Source organism: Rhyacophila brunnea, unplaced genomic scaffold (assembly GCF_057557595.1).
Source record: "Rhyacophila brunnea isolate RB1 unplaced genomic scaffold, BYU_Rbru_1.0 scaffold_24, whole genome shotgun sequence".
Taxonomy (NCBI): Eukaryota; Metazoa; Arthropoda; class Insecta; order Trichoptera; family Rhyacophilidae; genus Rhyacophila; species Rhyacophila brunnea.
The window spans coordinates 5,815,427-5,839,244 of NW_028232904.1; the positions used below are offsets into that span (position 1 = coordinate 5,815,427).

Sequence of the window (23,818 nt, forward strand, 5' to 3'; positions counted from 1 at the left end):
TAAACACACTTTTACAAAATTACCATTTGATTATAAATCAAGGCCCACTATAGTCAGGAATTAGCATGAAACTGTGAATTTTAATCGTAGTGCTATTTATCGCTCTTCAAGTTACAAGTGGTATAGTAAACTGTTGATTGTTTCATATTTAAATAATTAGTGTTAATACGTTAATTGATATGAAAGAAATATGCAATCGAAAATCTTCATTTACTACAAACAGATTGTCGCATTCCATTTGAAGACAATAAATAACTAGCACTACCATCGTAACTCACATTTCAGTGCTGCGACCTGACAATAGTCAGCCTTGGCTATCAATTCAGACAGCGAAGACTCACAATATGAAAATCATGACAAGTTGTATTAACAGATTACTGTTTTATAAGAAATGGATGTCAGCCACTAGCTCAACCTATTAGGTCCATCCTATGACTCCAAACACACATTTAAAAACAACATTTATCAGACCTGGTATTCAATCCCACCAACATTATAAGCGGACACTGAGTCACTGTTGTGTGCAAAGAGCGAAGCAGATAGATTTAACAAAGTGCACCCTCACTTTCTGTCATTATTTTTTGATTATGAGCGTTCGCTTTCAAAATTATTAGGGTTAGGGTTCGTCCATAATTGATGACAGACGATTTAGGCTATTTTTTGACTCACCCTCCTCCCATTGTCAAATTTCAGCACAAAATTTATTCACCCTCCCCTGCCTAAATTTGGTCAAATCTTTAAATTCCCCCCCCCCCCCCCCCCCCCCCATTCGTCAAAAAGTTAATTTGTTATTCTCACAAAAAAATAATTAATATTTTATTTGTAAAGTCCCATCACACATATTATCAGATCCCTTCCATACCTTCAGGCATGACGTCATATATGCACGATCCCTTAGTCATCTTTAGATAGCCCAAAATAACTAATATATCGTAGAAGTAACAAAAACATACATTTCAAAAACATTCAAATTATTAGGCTAAGCGCGCATTAACATTTAATTTATCGAACGATCATACTCAGTTGAGCAAGACTGTTTCTCCATCGGCCGATTAACTTCAGCACGCGACTAATTAATCGGCTTTAGTATAGTAAGGTTTCACCATCTGTATTGTGTCATTTGATCGATTAAATCATTGAGAATGCACGCTTGCTCATTTAAAATCATTGACGTAACACAGATTTAAGAATCGGCAGGTTTAGATCGCTTTGTACATACAAAGCCACAATCGTAACTACTTGATAGTCGATTGGCCGATTAATTGAACGTTCATGCGCGCTGATTCAATTATTTCTTCTTCTTTTTGCTAGAGCAGTAGTTTATATAATAATTACTTAACAAGAGAGCACACTAATACTTGACTTCGTACTGTTTGTTTTATCCAGCTATCTCGGTACTATCTTTTGTTGATTTGTTTTATCCAGCTATCTCCGTACTATCTTTTGTTGATTACCCGCGCACTTATTGTGGATTATTTTCAACACTCCAAGCGGTAAACAGGACACCAGCGTTATTACAGCCACTTTCCATATGAAGTTGAACGTCCTTATGAATTCACCATCTGTAAACAAAACAAAGAAATCACATTCAGTTTATATCCGTAGCTATATCACGGTCACGACAAGCTCGCGCCACCGGAAAATAGTGTCCAATGTTTTACTTGGCATTTAAAATGTTCCCCATCCCATTGTTAACCCAGCCGTTAGAGCCAAAAACGAATTATGTCAGTTAGCAAATCTGCCACAACCTATCAGATCCACACTAAGGTTACCTTACGAATATCACACCACACCATTAACCTTGCGTGTAACAGAATGTTTTTTTATATTCCAAAAATTTCCACATTTTCACATGGTCTCACGTATCTTGTTTTTGGAAGGGAGTTACAAATGACAGGTAATTGACACAATTTTTTTGTAGATTGTCAGTTTTTATTATTGAATATTCTCATGGTTCTAGCATGTGAGCTCATGTGAAATGATGATAATGTGTTTCTTGCATTTCACTTCAATTTTCATTATTACCTAGATATTAGAAATATTGAAAATTCGAATTATGGGTGTTTGAATTGAGAGTTGAATTAATGTTTTCATGTATATTTACATCCACTGTAGCACAATCAATGACATTTATATGGACGAATCATGTGGAAAATAAAATGACACTCACTTTGTGTCGGGTCTGCCGGATGGCGAAATTCATATTTTAATATCGGTATCCTTCGCTCAAATGAACATTCCGCTTGCAAGCGGTCTGGCGACACCGCTGGGTCTGCCCATACAAAATATCGATGCAATTCAATGACAGAACAATTTGACAGAAATGGCCGAACATTTTTACGCAGGCAGCGATGATTTCTCCGTTCCTATAAGGGCTCAACGCACAAATGGTGATTTATAAATTTGGTCCGTATTGTAATGACAGTAAGGTATATATTCGTTCAATTTTTCAAATATGGTAGTACTGTTTGCACCGTACTTCAGCTAATTGATTTGCATGAACGGACTGGTAATATTATTTTCAATTTATTATATGTAATTAAACATATTTTTTGACATCGTTTGTTTAATTTAAAATACTTTTTGTCGCGAAATCGATAAATGTATTGTGAAGTATATATTTTTATAATTGAATCGCTACAAATTAAAAAGTGAAATAATGAAGAAGGGAGAATAGTAGTATTATGTCAATGGATTTAGCGGTTTTATTGTCATTATTATCTCTCATTAAATTTTAGAGTTCCTCGCAAAGCAGAAAGGCGATTACATTGGACATATATACTTAGAGTATTAAGATGCGATCCATGTTGGACACCATCGGATGAATGTGTAATATGTTCTGATCATTTTGATAGAAAACATTTCATCACGACAAGGAATGGACTTCGTCGATTAACAAAAGATAATAATCTAATATCATGTGCTCCATTTACTTTTTATGAATATTTCTATTTACTTTCTGTTGTTTTCTCTGTTTGCTTGCTCTCTGAATTATTAAAACATGCACCTATAATATAACGTTAATCGTGTATTTTTTATAACTTCATTCTTGATTTTATTGTCATTTCTTGTTGTGATTCTATAATATTTAAATAAATAGTAATAGAATTGGTATCATTTTCATGCTGAAATAATGTTTTCTCCAATAAACTGATACTGGTTTTGTCATTAAAACATTTTCAACGGATCAATTTTCAGTTTCAAAATATTCTTATTAAACGCCGCTTCAAATTATACCAAATTATTATATTGCAATTCAATAACCATCATAATATGTTATTGTTTAATCTCAAACATCTTAAGCAAAGCAATATGATCAAAACGTGAAAATCTAATTACATATTCGTTGATATTTATTTGTACACTGTATGGTTTGTTAGCGCCGTAGCAAAGAATATTTTGTTTAGACAAACAACTTTTCTCAAAACTACGTAATATTCGTATTTCTTCCATAATTTGCCGCCCCTCATAATGTGGCGCCCCTAAGCAACGTTTGGTCTGCTTATCGTGTATTTTTTATAACTTGTTTCTTGATATTTTTTTGTTTTGATTGTTTATGTCATAATAATTAAATTAACAATACCATTGTTATCATTACCATGATTTTATAATATACGGGTATCGTTGTTATAACATTTTCCACGGATCAACTTTCAGTTGAAAATGTCATAATGATGAAACTGGTATCGCCTGTTTGAAAATAAATGTACGAAGATACATAAGTCAAACATACAATAATAATATATTTTTATAACTTGTTTTTATCTCGAATAAATGGCGTTCAATAAAAATTTTATTGTGTTTGACTATTTTTTTTTGTTATATTTATCTACCTCCGTTCTCTTGTATTATTATCATAGGTACCTACTTTCTTCTGTATTCATACTTCGAAACTGTGTTATTAATTGATAAAAGGCATGTATTTATTATACACACAACAAAAAGAATAATAATATAAATAACGAGTTACAAAAATATTTAAAGTTATTAATTAAGGGCAGAATTCCCAGTTTGCGTCTGGAATCGTTTCGCTGAATGCCTGGAAGCGTTTCGCTGAATCTCCGGAAGACGTAAGTAACCCGAGAATTCTAACGCGATGACATTAATACGCCGTTACAATAAAGGCTATATTACTCTAAATTCTCGAAACTTGATATCGTATAATGGAAATGCAACGTCATATGATCACGTGATGTCTACCTATACATCTGTGAATAAGTTTCGTGCACTATTTCTCGAGCTCGCCGATATGAAATGAGTTGTCCATTTAATACGTCATTGAGCACAATACACGTGGTCATGATACAAGACTTCATTGAATTCAGGGCATGGATCCAATAGTGTCTAAGATATATTTATACTATGGAAGTCTATATCACTCATCTAGAGGAGAAATAGTAGAAAAAAAAAATTAATACTTACCAAAGTATTCATGCAGTATGATCAGAGCCAGAATGTAGACAATCACGCTGAAAACCTCAGCCAGCACGATGAATAAATGCCACGTAACTATGGTGAGGGCCACCATTATTAACTCGGTGAATATCAACGCTGAGAAGCTGATGGCCACTATATGAATGAACTCGTCCTCGAACATGATCAAAGCGCCACACATTATCACGCCACCTGTGGATATTTATCAAATCAAAACAAAAAGAAAAGACAATAATTTTTTAAATACAATATTGTATAATCATGGTTATATATAAACACCGCGCACGTGTTAGGGATTGCAATACCGGTATCCGAATATTTTTCGATACCGAAGATGAACTTTACTAAAGACACTATCTATCAGTGGCGAAGGCTCCATAGTAGGCGATTATTTAAAGCCTACCTTCTAAGAAAAATAGATCTTCAAGTAACTAATATAATTTAAAAAATAAATAAACACACAGAATAATCCATCCAATTCAGAGTCATCTATCGTTAGAATTTAAAAGTTTTATTTTATTTAATAAGGTTTATAACCATATACCCATACTAGCGCCGCCTGGATTCAACTATGTTATGAATTAATGTGACCCCTTTTCCAGATCTGTTTTGTATGACTTCAGTCTCATGGCGCCAACCACTGTCCGGCTTTTTATTCCGAAATCGTAAGTTGTTTAGTCTGCGCTTAGATCGCTGGGGCACATTTATTCAAAATAATTATTAATAGGATAATTTAAAAAATAATTTCTATGGGATTCAATCACATATAAATATTAATTGTTAAAAATATAAAATAATTTATCTCGCAATTTTTATTTATCAGTTATTTATACCAAAACTCTGTGTTTTAAATGTAGAAGTATTTTAAAATTTCTAGTTTTACGGGTTAAATTATAAATTGTTATGGAACATATACACAACAACGAATATTTTCAAAGATGATAGGTAATATATTTTGAGCGTAGGTATGTTACATTAAAATTGTTTAGGAAAATACATAATTCAAACTAATTGCTTATTTATAAACTAATTGAGCTTTTGAAATTTTATCGATTTAGTGTACCTATTCATCAGTAGTAATATTGGGTTATCTTCTTATTTCCCGTAAATATATCTGACAAGTGTGGTTACTCCACAGCCTACCTCTTTCCAAAAGTCACCCTTCGCTACTGCTATCTATATACAAGACAAAAGGGGTGTAAGGGACATTTTGATGAAAACCAAAATCAAAGCAATTATTTATGGAGTTAAATTGTTTAGAATATGATAATCAGTGTACCGAAAGTGTGGCAGCAATAGTTAATCCGTAATGACATTACAACTATTTTTTGATAGGGTGTGTAGATAGGGATAGGGATGGTAGTGCAAGCTATTGCTTAAATTTGAATGAAATGCGGGTAACCTGTTTGGAGGAAATGAAGATTTTTGGTTGCATATTTGGTTCGTATTAATTACCGTATGACCATTCTTTCATTATGATATTTCATTTTCTACAAACAATTTTTTATCGTAATACATTTAAATGACAGGCAATAAATAGTACTACAATTTAAATTCACAGTTTCGTGCCGAAGCCTGACTATAATGGACCTTGGGTAGGGTAGTCAGTGAAAAATATACAAAGAATCCAATTTTTATGTTGAATTACACTCCTGTAAAGTCGCAGATTGTTCGTTGTTTTGGTCACAAACAAACTTTAACACACTCAATGAATAAAGATAAACAATAGCATGAAGTCACCTTAATACCCCATTTACACGTGCATATTAACGCAGCCATAACAAGAAAATACACGTGTAAACACATACTATCGTGCAAATTGCAAGATTGCATGCATGGATCAAAATAGTTCAGCAGCTTCTGAATTTTCACGCAATAATTGGAACTTACATCATGGATGCGCTCCGCAGTAGAACGATAATGGCAAACCTGCCAAGAATAATAAATTATTATAAACTACACTGCGCAGAAAATTTTTGACGTTTACCAATTTTCACAACCTGTTAAATAGCACCATACAATGACAACATCGCGTTTCGCTTACGCTTGAAGAATGAGATTGGTGAGACAGTCAGCACTTTTACGTGTAAAAAGTAATTATCGCGATAGTTTAAAATACAACAAGACGCAAGGTAATGGTTAAGACACACGGCGCTAGCTCAGTCTGGTCATGCCAGATATACATAGACAATACAATACACAACTTGCAGCGCCGTGTGTATTAGCCCTAAAATATTTCCTCATCAAACAGTATTGTATTGACAACAAATGTTTTACCTTGGTAAATTGATATTCCAATCCACATGCAGAACATCTTATTACTCAGATCCCGTCCTTTAACCAGGTTTCGGTATAGGTGAGGGTTGAGTAAGGCAACCTCACTACTGATGTCCTTATCCAAGACCTGAATACACCAAAAAAACAGGTAAAATAACTCCAAAACATTTAAACAAAACAAGTTTCAGTAATTGACACCGATCAAGAGGGCAATTTTTGAAATAAGCTATACATACTATAAAAGAAAATATTTGCTTCAACACGGCTTCAGTATATACAACTCCAACTAAAAGCGGCGAAGGTTTTTCGACTCCAACCACTTGCCACCAGAAGCGCTAATTTGTTCTGCTGGACATTTTACTATTGTGACATATAGGTAAAGATATCTTTCTTAATAAAACACAATATGTAGTATGGACTTGGTTTCGTCTGGTTCAATGGGACATTATCAACTTACAAGCTTAGGTCCTGATGATTATTATATTATGTGGAATAAATACTACATATTGTGTTTCATTTGAATTAATACAATGTCTTTCCGCCACGAATATATAGTTAACATTAAAGTGTAAATAATAATTGTTACTTACAAGTGAAAACACGGGTATGCTAGTGAATATCGTTCCGTATCCAACCATCAGGATTCCCTGGTAAAGTGAAACCGATGACAAATAGAAAACAGTAGAGAAAATGGCCTGCAACGAAACAAAATACATTGACTTTAAAATACATAATAATATGTATACATGTATATTTATTATTGGCGTTACGAGTTAGAGAGGGTGTTCGCTGGCTCTAGGTAACTTTTCCACTCCCCTCTATCCACTGCAAGCTCTCTCCACCTCTCTCCACTTCCTCAGTATGACGTATGCTAGACCAATGTTTCTCAACAGTGATCCGCAGACATTTTCTGGTGGTTTGCGAATTTTTGGTATCCGAATGCCTATGCTGAAAATTCCAATAAAATCTTCAAAACCCGTGCACCTGCAAGTGTTTGTGCATTGTGTTTTTGTTCTTAAAATAGATTAATGGTTTTACGTGAAGAAATCAATTGCGACCAGTCGTCATTATACGTTTCTATATAAATAATATTTTTTATTTCTGTGTTAGCGTTCCGGAAAACGTTTCTCCTATTTTCGGTGGTCCAGAGGTGTAAAAAGGTTGACAAGCACTGTGCTAGACGATGCTGCATGTGATTCTAAAATATTTAACAGTCCATATTAAGTTATCTGACACTCCTTCATCTTCTTCTTCGTGATGAGAGGCTGCTTTGTTTATCAAACTATGTAACTAGGTTTTATAATCCAATCTCGGTATCATAAATCCCGGAATCTCATTCTTTCTCGATCCAAAAATCAAGGAACTGAAAACTTTGGATCTAAAATTAAATATTTAAATAAATTCTAAAATTGTGAAACCTCAGAATACATAAAAAACTTTTAACCTTTGTTTTATAGATGAAAAATAGACTTAAATGCTATATTCTAACAGGGACATTACCTGCATGGTAGATATGATGAGACCACGGTGCACGACAAACAAGCTGAGCGCAGAAGACCGCAATCGAGAATGGCGACCATGTACTAGCAGGAGTCGGCCGAGGCAGCTGAATTCCCGAGCGCTCACGTCACCCGCCAGAGCCGCCGAGCGCCCCTCCTTGCCTTCTAGACCGACACCTGTAAAATAAATAATAACGGTCGAGATAGACAGAATAGAAGGTCCCCCCATTCGTCAACTTCCAGTTCCAGCACGAATATTTTTGCCAGCTCTACCATTCGTATATCATGCCAGGGTCAAATGGTGAATGGAGAATTAACATTTTCGCTTGGATACACCATGGGTTGGAGGTTATCTTAACAGACTATAGAATTTTTTTCTAGCCGTTCACCCAATATATTGGGGATTGAAAAAAAATAACATTCTGCCATTATTCCGATGTAAGGAAATATGTAACACATGCCAGCATTCTGTAGCTCCACATTATACACCATGTAGATGGCAATTAATGGTTTTCCAAAAAGCCAGAATCCGGTCAGTTTGAAGAAATGGCAGGTTGACTCTCTTGAAGTATCCGTAGCACGAGAGGCTGCATGGTCTACACTCTTCTCTCCCTGTTATTACTCAATTTATCGCGCACCCAGTATCCGCCGCAAGTGTCTATTGCCTCGAGTTTTCGCAAGCTGCCATGACTTGCTACGGTAGAACTGCACCGTCATAATGAAAGCGTCAAACATGCAGCATTTAGTTTTAACCAAGTACATACACTGTAATGCCTCAAATACATTATTATCACGTTATATGCTATATATCACAAGCTGGTACTGTGACAAATTTAGTCTATGGTTTCGTCATTCCGCAGAATTTTTGAATGATCACTATCTCTATAAATTCAATTATGAAAACTGCCAACTCTAATTTGTTAGTATCATTAATCATGATAATTTTTAATTAATTTTAACAGTTTCTACGTGTGCGTACGTTAAAATGACTTGCGATATTGCATCCATAGATAATATTTTGAACAGAACTCAACCAGCAGACCATAGATAATAGACATAAACATCAGACATAGATAATAATTTAGTAGAAAATCCATAGAAAAAAATAATAAAGACAAAGAGCATACGTTTTAACACGAGTCAAAAATATGTATGCATACAGAACATAATAAAAAACGTTCATTGAGTCATGCGGTTGCCAATGTAGCGCGGCATGCATGACGTGACCTCATTGTTGTTCTGGCGATTTCGGCAGATTTTGCTAACTAATAATGTTCGTTTGAATGTGCTACAGGATGGGACCATCAATCTGATAACATTTTAAATAGGTACCAAGACAAACGACATTGGGTACACACTTTTTTTCCGTATCAGCAGCTTACTGTGTCATAACTTGATGGTAATCTATTTGACGCTTAAGCCTCCGACATTCCGCATAGAGTTGAATGTTGCCCCAGTCATTTATTTAAAGCTATCGACACTTGATATTTTATCCATAGCTAATCTGGATCCGGACAGGTGCACAAGTGTTTGTCTTCTTAACGTTGATTTATAAACCAATGAGAGACAAATCGTTATGCAGTCGGTCGAATGTCTCTTGAATTTTCTTAATTGAGTTGTCGAGTAAGACAGTATCGTATACCGTAAAACCCCCTAACTTCACCCGGTTTTTTAACAGAAAGTCGTTTTGCCACCAAAATATCCACCAATATGAAGTCTTATAGATCTTATGTGATGTACAATGATAGTATTTAATTTTATTTATATTGAAGTAATACCCTTTTCATACTAAATAATACAATAAATCACTATTTTTTATATAGACGAAGTTACGGCACGATTCCCTAACTTTGCCCAATGTGTTTTAGTAGGTACACTAAAAAAATATTGTCTATGGATACTCACGAAATCTATTAAAAAATAGCCTTAAGCAAATTCAGGTCTTATGCTAGAGACAATTTGACATATTTTAAAGAAATATCTACGTTGGCGAAGATAGGAATCACTTCAATGACTGCTTCATACAACCTACCAATTTACGCTAGGGCTGCCAAAACCCAAAGCATTATAGTATCATTTTTATGTGTTGATTTACATAGTAAATTTTTAATAAAGGAAATATGAGAAAAATTGTTAACTGGTGATTCAAAGTGATGAATAGTTTTTAGTCTAAAAACAATAAAAATAAAAAAAACACATTTATTTCAAGAAAATCGTTTTTTTGTGACAACCCTAAAGCCAGGGGAAGTGTAGGAACAAGTAGTTCACAAAACATAGCCTGACATTGCATACTCAAATAATTGATGTTTTATTATAAATATCGGAAATCGCACGTTACATTTGGCAAGCAGACTATATCACTATATTATAGTAAAAATATGAAGAACCTACCTCTACAAGATTCGTAGAAATCAGCAAAAGTTCAGAGGTATTCCGAAAAAATCTCTTCAAACCGGACTCGAAAAAACGGTACTAACACAAACACGGCGAAAATAATGGCGGTTTGAAAATTGTGTGGTGACAGGACGAATATTATCTTTAAAATCGCTTTAGTGGCTTAAAATGGTGCAATAGTAAAAACATGAGTTTTTAGTGTTTAATTGATTTAGGTGAAGTTAGGGACACTTGGCGAAGTTAGGGGGTTTTACGGTAGGCATTCTCCTGGTTGCACAGATTCACCGTGGGAGTGATAGCTATGTCTCGGTCAGGTATATATACATATGTACATACTTAGTAATTTTTACCCCACAAAAAATAATATAAATTATTATATACTTATACTAAAAGCCCTATTGTAATTTAGACAAAAATTTTAATTCCTACAAGAAAAATTATTGTTAATAATTATTACAAGCTTATTGTATTTCTCGAAAAGTTACAAAAAATTAAAATCGCCGTGTTATACTTATGATGAGTTGCATAGTTTTGTTAAAAAATGACATAAAGGAGTTATAAGGAGTTACCTATATCGGCTTCCTGTATCATGGGAACATCATTGCCTCCGTCTCCGACAGCACAGATGGACCCTCGAGCATGCTCCCGCAGGAGACAGACCACGCGTGCCTTCTGCGTGGGAGAACATCTCGCAACCACTACTGCGCTGCAGTGGAGAGTCAGCAGGGCCAATTCCGCATTATAATACTCCAGACAGCACTGAAAATGAAAGATTTTTTTTAAACCATAGATCCTAACAAGATAATATGGGCCTCCAAAGAGTGGAATTTGTGTTAGATCGTAGTGCTAGTTATTGCTTATACATTAAATGCAATATAGTAAACTGCTATGATATGGACTTAAGCAAGCGGCTAACATCCATTTCTCGTAAAAACAAAAAACCTGTTACAGTAGAACCTCGATAATTCGAAAAACGATAATTCGAATTTCGCCGTTTTTCGAATTTTTCGTCAATTTTAACCCCCAAGAATCATTTTTCATACAAAAAGTTCGTTATAAATCGAAATTTTCGTTATTTCGTAATTCAAAATGGAATTTGGTCCCAAAGGCCATTTTTATCCATTAAATCGAAATAAATAATAGTAAAATACTTATTTTCTTGGAAAGTAATAAATTTAATGGCTGCAATTAAGTAGGCAAACACCTGCAAATTTACTGATGGGAGGCAAAACCCAAAGTTTAAGTTGTGGAAAAACCCAAAAACTCCTAATGTACTATGACACAAATGACTTATCCAAGCATCAATATTATTATTGCAGGGGATTACTTCATGTAAATTGAGAATCCATTATTTTATTAATGTGAAAAAAATGTTGTTTTACAAGGTAATCTTAGCACATAGCCAATAAATGGTTTTCAGTGAAAAAAAAATATTTATTTACGAAATTTCCTAATAATCAGGTAACTAACTTGTCATTTTTTTATAACTGACAGAATTACGTTTTTAATATGTATTTTAATAAACAATGAGTTTCTTATCTTTTAAAATTTAAGTTGTTATCAACTGAATGTTTAGATTAAACTGGCAATAATGAATACACAGTGACCCTTTGTTTGACAGGACTAGTTCACTAATTGACTTAATGAATTCACTTGACATTTTTATTATTGTTTATAGAATATTAAAGAATTTTATTTTAAATACAATACACACCTACATAGGTACACGTTTTTACTGTGAATTTGTATGAATCTGGATTAGGTTTTCGAAAGGAACAACATTCTTATTTAAGAATTTCGTATTCTTGGTAGGTACCTATCTAACTGGATGTCTGATTACTCAGTAATTAGTGCTTAATTACAAAGTGTAAAAAACACATATAACGAACTAGTTCACCATTGAATTACTTTTTTCACTGGTAAATACCACGTAACACTATTTTTCAATACTGCATCGTCTCCATACAAATTAACGAAAAAATATTTTTTTTCGGAAAATTCGATTTATAGCGGTTTTCGCTAATTCGAAATCAAATTTTCAGGGTCCCTTGGATTTCGAATTATTGAGGTTATACTGTAATAGGGTTACATGTAAATTGTACATATTACATTTCACCGTAGCACAGTTCGCCGTGAGCTTTCTTATCATCTCTATAGCACCGAGATGAAAAAATTACGCGTTGTTCTGTATTTCTAATTTAATTACATACCCATTTTCGACTGTCATTCCCTTGTATTTCAGTAGTTTTTATTACATGTTTTACGTACAAGTCGGTTTACAGGAAGCCAGGTGGGAACCGTGCGAATTTTCATAGCCGATTTTTGGCAAAATTCATGAATTCAAGAATGAAAACGTAACCTAACCTAACCCAACATAACTTTCCGGACACGGTTAATAGAACCTCCACTCATTATCTTCCAACTGAACGTACTCATCTACCCTTTCCTTGAAAAGACATAGTAAAGAGCGTACTGCGTGACGGGAAGAGGAAACAACGCATTAGTTTAAAGCACGATTGAGTTATGCAATATGAATCAAGTGATACGATAAGCTCACGCGGGCTGCCTCATGGTTAATTTAAAAACAACTTTCACGTATTGTTAAACAGATAAAAATAGAAATAATTAATGCTTCCCCTTTCAAAATCTAAATGAAATCATAATATGATTGATATGTGACAACTGAATGTACATGGTTTTTCAACCTAAATTCATCCCCCGACCGACTGGTTGTGCCTGTCATAATGAATCAGTAGCGAAGGATGGAGGTAAGCTGTTAAGATCCGCCATAAATAGTGCACTTGTTAGTCATACGTATTTGTTTTTATTGAACTAAGACTACAATTTACAGATGGTGTCGGTTAGTTTTTAAAAATCAATTTTACCCTGCCGAAACCAAACCATAATAGTGTTGGTATATTTTGAGCGATACGACAAAATTGTGCACACTTTTTCTTACATACTTTTGTTTTCGTTGGATTAAGAATACACATTAAAAATATTGTTGGTTCATTTTAGTAAGCCTTGCCTAAACCAAACTACAATAGATATAAATTATTATTCTATCTATAAAATATCCAAAGTAATGTATGATTTAATTGCATAATTTTAGATGTTTTATAGATAAATGAGTATTTTTTGACTATTATCTATTACGGCTTGGTTTTCGTAGGGTTTATTTAAATTTTAAAAAGTAACCAACACCATCTGTAAATTGTAGTCTTATTTCAATGAAAACAAATACGTATGACTGACAAAGTTTAGTGTGCATTATTTATAGCAGATCTTAACATCCTTCCTCCACCCTTCACCACTGTAATGTACAGTAATGACATTCTATACACCATGTCCACGGGACAAAATCCAATCTTAAAAATAGAATACAGAGCAGTTACATTTTTGAATCGTGTTTCACGCATAAATACGTAACTGGTGTTGTGAAAAATTCACAATGTTTTTAAACATTTCTGTTATACACGAGTCATTTCATTGGCCATTTCATTCACTAAATGAGACTGCCATAGCGGATAAATTAAATAATGAAAACTAACATCAAGACTGTCGCCCCCGATCAACAGAGACACCCCAGGCCCCTCCGCCCTGAGCCTCTCGAGCTCGGCGTGCGCCTCCACTCGGGTCTTGCACTGCCTGAAGGCAAACACGTGGCCCTGCCCCATCCCGGGGCTCACCAGCTTGAGGGATTTGGCAATGCATAACGCCGTCTCCAGTTTGTCGCCTGTCAGCATCCATATCTGTGGAAATACATCAGTTACGATACCTTGAGGACAAAAAAATAATTATATACATGTATAAAGGAATTGCAAAAATTCACAGAGTTTAATGCCAAAGCACACTGGAAGCGGCACGCGTGGTGTCTAGTGTGCTTTGACCCTTAGACACTATTTTTAATAATGAAAAAAACAAAATATACTACACTATTAACGAATTATTCACAAGTTTTAAGAAACATTCTATTAAGTAGTTAATTTCGTCATAATTAGGTAGGTGCAGGTGGCCAATTATTTCAAGATATTTTCTATTTCTAATAGGTATGTTTCTGAGGTGTTTCCGAATTATGTATGGGAAAGATATGTTTCTATAAATAGTAAAAAAAATTACATTTTAGAAGCCATGTAAACGAAATATCAAAAAAATAAAGGCAGGAATAAAATTGTCCATTTTTAACCTTTCTAACGCGGCAACTGACTTTAGTCAGCCTATACGCGCGAGTCATCTGCGCGTCAGCTGACTAAAGTCATTTCGATTTTCGTTTGCCTAGTACTCCTTTCGGCCAGGCGCGAATAATTCGAACATTGATTTAATTTATTCAGAAATCATCCTTCTCTTGACATCTGTCAATGGATAGCCTAAACTTTTGTTCTATCTAATTTAAATAAATATTTTTCGGGAGCGTGTCTTGAATAAAAAAATATCAGTCATCGGGCCAATTCAAATTTGCCGCGTATATAGTGTCTTATCGCTTCTTAGTGCATGTGCGTCGAAGACATTTGACTGACGTGTTTGTAACGATACGAGTTTGCGATATAATAAGTTATATTGTTTTTTAATGATTGAAAAACTATTTGGTGCGTAAACTGTTAAATAGAATATTCGAAATTTACATTGATCAAAGTGAATTTACAAAATATTTTTACAAAAGGAATGCTTTTGGAGATTGCATTCATTCGCCTATCTGCTATTATATTATCCGCGAGTAAATAGTTTCGGAAAATAATTTGAACAAGGTGTCATTTAAATATACCTAGGAGTCCGCGATTCAATATGTCTCTTTGTTTATCATTGATTAACATTTTTAAATACTATTTTCTGGTTATAGAATTAGGTGAAACAGACAAAAATTATTTATTTACCCTAGTTATCAGCCATTTATAAAGAAAAGACACGAACAATCAGATGCCCGTTCCCGCATAAATGCGGAAATTGTCGTATTACGCTACACCAGGTCCCGCGCTACTGAATTTTTATACACTGCGCGGCAAATCATCGTCTGCTGGTGTGAGACAGACACTTGAGAATTATTTTTTTCGTAACACTATTCAAAAGGGTTTGATTCATGACTACTATTTTTTTTTATGGAGAATTCTTCTTATATTTATAGTCGAAAATAACTCGAGTTACTTACTATCATGTCATTATAATAAAATAAGAGATTACCTATTCTAGTACCAGTGGGTCTATTCTATACTTATCGACCGCTAAAGTGATAAAGTAATAAATATTATCATACTTAGGGTAGGTTTGTATCAAAATGTTAGCACTTATTGTAACAATTACACGAAGTTGGTTTTTATTGTTGCAATAAGTGCTATATTTTAACAGCACCTATCTTGCTGCTGTTGAAATATCGCACTTATTGCAACAATAAAAACCAACTTCGTGTAATTGTTACAATAAGTGCTAATATTTTGATACAAACCTACCCTAAGTTTGATACTATTTATCACTTTAGTGTTCGATAAGTATAGAATAGACCCACAGGTTATTGAAGTAATATAATAAAAAAAAAAACAAATGAACTTGAAAATAAAATTGTGGTGACTATAAAGCATTTAGAAGTGCAAAAAGTGTTTGAAATTTAATATTTTACGAATTGTAATAGCCTAATAGGTATTCGAAAAATAAACCGTTTTGTTATAAACTATGTGTCATTCGATTCCATTCAGTTCGGAGTCAATGGTAGGTACAAACCAGGCACTGGTGGTAAGTACATTACTCTCAAATAGCCAGTAGTTCTCAAGGATGATTTATTTATACTCGACCTGCAGTGCTGCAATGTGTATGGGAGTTCAAATAAAAGTTACACAGTTTGAGATGTCCTGGATGCTATAAAAATGAGCTATTTATGACTGATATTTTTTTAACACACTCAACAAAAATGCTCATAAAAGTCATAAACCATATTATTATTCATTATGTGTATGACATATTTGTCGAAATCGTAGCCGTAGACTATAATACTGAACTGTTCTTACACTTGTTAATCTGTCATCGACGCATTAGTCCAGCACCATTTCGTAAGTGTCATGGCGCCGCTCGAGTAAGCCGGCATTTTTTCAATGAAGAAATCTTGTTCGTGATTTCTTATCAGTTTTAGGCGACGAATGTTTATTTTTAGAGTCACATAAAATATTAGGTTCTGTCATAATCATTTTTGAACTTGACTCCGATTTTTTACTACTCTATTTGTGTATGTTTGACTGACATTTATTACGATTTATTGATGCTTGAAATAACAACGCGCACTGTTGTACTAAGTCGGGATTCGTAACGCTTAGAAAGGGTTAAATACCTACTATATCGTAAGTCAATGGCATTCAAATCGAGCTGGTCAGCAACTATGTCTATCACAGACAATAAATGTCAGTTAACAATGGTACCTATGTATGATGAGATTGCTCGCAGAACCAAACTGGTATGGAGTGCATTTGGGCGCCTGAATAGTATCCTCAAAAGTGACCTCCCATTGTGTCTTAAGCATATAGTATTCAATTAATTTGTGCTACCAATGCTCACGTATGCGTGTGAAACATGGACTTTCAATGTAAAAGAAATATAAAAATTATGAGTAGCGCAACGTGGCATGGAAAGGTGCGTGTTGGGTATTGATAAAGAGTCAGACACGAGTACACGGTCACCAACGATATGAAATGGCAATGGGCTGGAATGTCGCTCAGCGAGTGGACAGCCGATGGACAAATGCTGCCGTAGAGTGGAACCCAAGGGGCACTGGATAGACGACCTCATAAATTTTCAGTGGATGTACGTGGCAGCGAAGAACTAAGGACCGGGAGGAGTGGGGGAGCTAGCGAAGACCTTCATCTAACAGAGGATTTACCCCGGATGATGATGCATCGTAATAATATTTAACTATTTATATGGTTAGCCACGTATATTGTTTTTTGGGAAATTAGATCACTTATATACATTAAAATAAATAGTATAATATTACAAAAACATGACAATCCTTTGAACCCCAGTGTAAAAAAACACCCTGTTGCGTACATACCCTAATTCCGGCCCTACTGAGAAGCTCGATTGTCATGGAAGCACGGTCAGCCAAGCGGTCTTCAACTCCCGTGGTGGCCAGAAGCTGCAAGCCTTGGTGAAGAGATGCCAGACATTGCTCCACGCGTTCCGATCTACCGTGCAACGATCCCAAGGCAGCATTGTACTGGTTCTGAAAAATACAATCAAAATTCAAACATAACTCATAGTGCTGCGATTTTCAGGGAATCACACTGATACAGTGTAACATGGAGGTATTTTAGGGTGAGTGTAGGATCGTGTCAACTGTCAATGGTTGACAATACTGCACCAGAGGAGGTAATGTTTCGGACTGCTTACTTAATGTCACTCCTATTGGAGAAGATTTAGCTGTGGAAATCCTTGAAATAGCCCTAGTAATTCTGCCACAAATCTCTTATATAATGAACAAAATACAATATGTGTTTCAGCCTGACAACACTTTATCTGTTACTATTTACGAGGCGGCAATTTAATTAATAATTTCAATTATTTTTTATCCAGAAATAATGTGACAGCAGTATTACAAATTTTCCTATATGAAGGTTTATATACTGAGCTTTGAAGATACTGGGTGTACAGTGGTATGACTTTAGGAGTAATGCGGAGATAAGAGAACAGACCATGCAGCCTCTCATCGCATTGAGACTGAAAAAGCGACGTTGGACATGGTTTGGCTACATGCTAAGGACACCTAAAACGAATTTAAACCTGGCCTGCCTGTCCTTCAAGCCAAGCAGATTCCATTGTGCTGGCAAATATCTACAAATTATAAACGCGGAGCTGCGGGATGCTGGCTTAACCTGAGAGATGCAAGAAGACTTGCGAGCAACAGAGATTCTTGCAGGCGCTGTGTTGTGTCCATACACTCGAACTTAGGAGCGGATATGGTCATATGCAGACCACTGGTGGTAAGTTTGGATAATCAGTGATCTTACTACTGTACAAAAAAATCTTCTTGGCTACGTGTTAAAACTGTGAACTAACAAGCTCCTCCCATTTTTAACCGCACTTCGATTATAGCACCTTCCGGTGAGCGACGAGTTGTCCACATGTTAAAACTGTGAACTAACAAGCTCCTCCTATTTAGTCGACGACAGCGACTTCCAGCTATTGCCTAAATCTTCTTGTTGGACAGTACACACTAATTAAAAAATACACTGTAAAAATATACTGGATAAATCATACCTTAAAGTCATCGTATTCGTCTATGGAGAGTTGCCTCTTAGCAAAGACGAGGGTCCGCAGTCCTTCGTTGGCCAGCAGATTGGTCTGCTGCTTCAGCCAATCAGGGGGCCCGACCAGGGGACACAGTACGACGTCTGCACCTTTTATGTAGTACGTTATCTCGGATGTGTCCATGTCCTGAAAACAGGTTTCATTACAAATGAACTATGATAAATGTAATGTCTATTTCTAAATATTGACGTCCACAATTCAATATTCGTGAGAAACAATATTGTTCTTGTGTTTCAAACTTAAATGCTTGGTTTTAATTTATTTTTACATTGCATTATATAATCCAATAAAAGCAATATACTCTGTTTCGTGCTATAAACTAGAGGTGAGTTGGAAATACTGTCACCAGTTTGTGTACTCAAGTATCAGATGAAACTACCCATACTCAGTACGTGTGGCCCAATAAACTTGTAACTTGTAATAAACTAAACCAAAAAAAACTTCGCGGGTCGCTGGCTAGTTGGTTTCGATACTATTGCCATTAAATGCGCGCGAGCGAGATAGCACTTGAATGCAATTATATTTTAATTTATTAGTCTATGCATGTGAATGACATCATCTTATGTATGAACAATAGGTCATAAATTTTCTGTAGCAGCATATTGGAAATATGGTGAGGTGACAGCAGTTTAAAATAAAACAATCATTGTTATTCATTTTATGTTCAAGAATATTATAACATAACATAAAAACAATTCATAAATTTAAAATGTGTTTAATATTTTATAATAAATGGCACATTTCGTAAAGCCTAGTTCAGTGTATTTTTAGCGATTCTATTGAAGCCGATATTTCAAATATTAATATGGAGTTAAGTTTTGGTTCCAGTTGAGTATGAGACTTATGTCGCATACGCACGCCAAGTGCTCTATATAGTATTCCAAATACTAGTAAGTATTTTGGAACAAGTTTTGATACTAGGTATTTTTTTATACTGGTAGTAAGTATACTTAGTCTTCAAAATCGACCAGTTTTCCCACCTCTACTATAAACCCATCTTCGGAACACAACTATCAACGGACAATAACTATGTCAACTGTCAGCAGTAAATCAATTCGACTCAATTACCTGCACGATAATCCCCATGCATTTAGTCTCACTAGTGAAGGGAAACATCTGCAAGATGTTGAATGTCATAGTCTCATTGGTCGCCCGAACTTTGACAGATATACTCGAAAGGTCCCTTTGGTAGAGAGAAACGCCCATCTGTAAAAACGAGAGATCATTCAGTTACAATTTCACAAACGTATGTAAGGTATGTTTCAGTAAACGTTTCGGACGGTTTGACAACTAGGATCTGACAGCATGCGCAGTGAGTAAACAGTGTTATCAAACAAAACCCCCAGCACGAAAAGTTTCAAATTCCAAATCAGTAAACCAAACCACAAATTTAAAAACATCATTAGAATATCCCCAACTAAAAGTTGAACAGCCCTACCTTACAAAATATTATCACAGATAAATGTTTCGCAAGCGAACGCGTCGCTTGACGGCTGTCATTCATACAGGGCCAGGTACCTGGACCCCTTCTTGGAAATTTCATGCAACCTTGAACACTGACCAGCGGAGTGACTATTGAGAGAGACTCAAAAATCTCTCGAGTAACCCGCACCTCTTGCCCCTCTCCTCAGCAGACTAGATCTCACCAAATGTAAGATCCCCTTTAAAAAATAGTTTTGTAAGACAGTTGAAAAAGTACCCTTGCGATGTGACGCTACGTCGCATCGTGCGCCGGGAATCGGCCTTTCAAAAAGTTGCCGCATTTATTCCCATACAAAGTTAAAAATAAAACCTCCCGCTTGATAAACTACATACGTTGCCGTGTGACGCCTACTACGCGAGATCTTAATAAATAACAAGTGTCTGTGAAATTTAATAAATAGTGAATACCACAAGGCACATAATTAAATCAGCCCAAAAAAGATAACGACAGTGCGGTGGCTAATCTAAGACCTCTTTAGATGTAAATGATGTTATATTACCGATGTTTGCCCATGCTTGTATAAATTAGTATAAATAAATTGCAATTCTGCGCAGAATCATAAATCAAAAATGTGTGTTATCAATACTAAAGGTGCCTCGATGTCCTCACTTCCCAAACCTGAAGTAATGCTAAATGAAGGATCTTACCAGCCTACATGTGAGTTCATCACTCTCGGTATTAACAGGAAATGGTTTAAGATTTGATGTTTGGTTATCTGTTCCAACAAGCATCTGACCATTCCTGTCAGAAATCGTTTGATCTGAAACATCACACTTCTAAACTGTCTAAACAGGACCTAACCTAAAAACGATTTTATTTTATAATGCGGATATATTGGAAGCTTTGGGCAAAAGTAATTTATAAACACCTTTGTCATATAAATCTTATAAACGAACCAAGTGGCTACCTATTCATGAAGCATTATATTTAATATTTATACATTTAAAATAGATCAATACGGTTTGTGTACGCTAATTAGACGATGTGCTATAGCAGGTTGAAATTTCATGACAAGTTGACATTTCAATAAATGTGTAAACAAATAAATTATTGAATTAACTTTAACTACTGGCGACACTAATTTGTTGTCGGAAATCGTGTTCCCGCAAAATTTCTGTCAAACCGTCCAAAATCTGAGTCCAGTTAGAAACGGTTTGATTCGTTTGGTTGGAAATGCTGAAACATACGTTTACAGGGCAAAGATGTTGAAGAAAAACCTTTTTCTATAAAGGTGGACAGAAAGAAAAACTACTGGGGCAAGGTCATTTTACATATTTTTACAAAGAACTCTAGATTAGAGGTGTTTTATGCTAGAAATACATTACCATAACGTCACTAGAGCACACGCATGCTCACTGTAAACTCGCGCCACATGGAAAAGTATCCAATATTGTTTTACATGGTAAAATGTTATCAGACAAACGCTCCCATCCTACAGCACACTTTGAGCCAAAAACAAATAGTCTAGTGATTGAGTAGTGGTTTTTAAGGGAGCTACAAATGACATAATGTTTTTGTAGGTGTATGTCGTTGTATTGGTAACAAATTCATTATTTTCTCCTTCTATTGGCAGCCATAAAATCAAAATGGCAGCTCTAAGTCTCTTTTATTATAGCAGTTCAATATCCTTGGTCCAGAGACTCTTAATAATTGAAAGATATGACTTAATTCTTAATACAATGATTAGAACTGGAAGTAAATGCTAACATGGTCAGTCCATTTGACGAGGGCGACTTCGTCGGGGCTCGCAGCCTGGTAGTCACATAACTGTTGCTGAGGGACAGCGCCTCCTCGACTTTCCGACATAAAAGAACTGACAGTATCTGAAAATATAAAGGTCATTTTCAAAATTTAAATTTGAACACAAAGATTTATTTATATTTTCTTAGTATGACTATTCGCTAGTTGGTAGCGGCCATCAAATCCAAAAAACACGCTACTGTATTAGTCTGCTGTATTATAATGCCGAGTTGGCAGATTGAAAATGCTTAATGGAAAAACAAAATGTTTGGAAAATTTAATTTGCTTTTGATGATTCACGATTCCTGGACTGACTCTTTAAAACACACCTGTGTCATTCCATGAAGAAGAAGTGCCTGAGAAGTCTATGGAGTCTTTGTCGTACATGGGCGTGACGTTATGACAGAGGGCCATTGCTAGCACAGTATCCCAGATCTGACGAGCAGTCACGGGCGGGTATTCAAAGCCGTCGACGAATCCCCCCATGAAGTTCACGCCAATGACGCTGTCACTCGGAGTCATCGGAACGGATTGCGATTCTTTTGTAACGTGTTGGGTTAGTAAAGTTTGCACCTACATAGAACAGATAAATGAAGTATCTTTAAATATTTTTATTTTGAAGTAAAACATTTTACAGTTGATGCGTTGAGAAAAACATCACTATGAACTCTACCATTTACATCCATATATTTAAGTATATCATATATTTAAGTCCATATATGTCACGACTCCTGAATACTGTCAGAAATTCCCGACGTTGTGAAATGCAATTCACATTAGGACTGACCCGTGTATGATGTACTCAGGCACTAGTAAAACTAAATAATGTTTCTTGTTGACTATCCAATTATACTGATTCAATTATGCCGAAATCAGCCACACAATGATGGAAAGACTATCGTGAAAGAACATGTGCAAACGTACCTCCTATGAATAAGAAACTAACTAAAAATTATGGTATTTAATTTACAAAATTTGTTAGCTTAGTCTTGGCGGACAGATAGCATGTAGGATGATAGGATTGTAGAATTACTGGCACTAATAGTGTGTAAATTAAACTATCGCGATAATAACTGTTTAGTAATAGTGCTGACTGTCTCACCAATCTCATTCTTCGAGCGTATGCGAGACGCGTTGTTGTCATTGTATGGTGGTATGTATTTGATGGCTTGTGAAAATTGGTAAACATCAAAAATGCTCTGCGCAGCGTAGTTCATATTATTTCTGGCAGGTTCACCACTATCGTTCTACTGTGCAAGTGCATGTCATGCAAGTTCAGAAAATTCAGAACGATAACGCATTTATTTATAGATTTAGGAGTTTGAAATTTTGTGTGAGCATAGAAAACATGCTTTATAACAAAATGCCATCAAAATTTCATTTTCGGTCAAAAGTGCAGTTGGCTGGTTTGCAGATTAAACAGTCGATATATGTAATATATCACAACAGAATAATTACCTTATCAAAATTGTTCTCATCATATGACGCATTGGCGAGGCTCAACTTCTTAAAAACCATCTCATTCTTGGTGACCGTTCCAGTCTTATCAGTGAGCAGGTACGACACCCTTCCCATTTCTTCAGGAATGGTAGTGGATCGCATGACAGTGCCTTCAATCTTCTTGTCTTTCTTAATCGACCACGCATAGAAGCTCTTACCGACTTCCAAATTTACTCGAAGACTGAAACAAAAGAAAATCAATACTGAA

The 23,818-nt window shown here is 35.3% G+C and overlaps 1 protein-coding gene across 2 annotated transcripts in view; it reads right to left on the bottom strand.

Annotated features, from left to right (window-relative positions):
* Positions 1–1,191: 1,191 nt before the first annotated feature.
* The window catches only part of LOC147068959 (putative phospholipid-transporting ATPase IIA), a 35,710-nt gene continuing 13,083 nt past the window's right edge, over positions 1,192–23,818 (bottom strand). The window contains exons 7-20 of one of the 2 annotated variants that reach the window (XM_085951187.1): positions 23,569–23,791; positions 22,440–22,683; positions 22,078–22,193; positions 19,956–20,093; positions 18,837–19,013; positions 17,632–17,802; positions 14,156–14,356; positions 11,174–11,363; positions 8,212–8,387; positions 7,302–7,406; positions 6,712–6,838; positions 4,423–4,626; positions 1,438–1,562; positions 1,192–1,397 (exon numbers count right to left, since the gene is read on the bottom strand). In XM_085951187.1, the coding sequence (XP_085807313.1) occupies positions 1,332–1,397; positions 1,438–1,562; positions 4,423–4,626; positions 6,712–6,838; positions 7,302–7,406; positions 8,212–8,387; positions 11,174–11,363; positions 14,156–14,356; positions 17,632–17,802; positions 18,837–19,013; positions 19,956–20,093; positions 22,078–22,193; positions 22,440–22,683; positions 23,569–23,791 (2,263 nt within the window). In that variant the 3' untranslated portion in view covers positions 1,192–1,331. Of the gene's footprint in view, positions 1,563–4,422; positions 4,627–6,711; positions 6,839–7,301; positions 7,407–8,211; positions 8,388–11,173; positions 11,364–14,155; positions 14,357–17,631; positions 17,803–18,836; positions 19,014–19,955; positions 20,094–22,077; positions 22,194–22,439; positions 22,684–23,568; positions 23,792–23,818 lie in introns of both variants that reach the window. The other variant, XM_085951188.1, reaches the window with a different exon arrangement.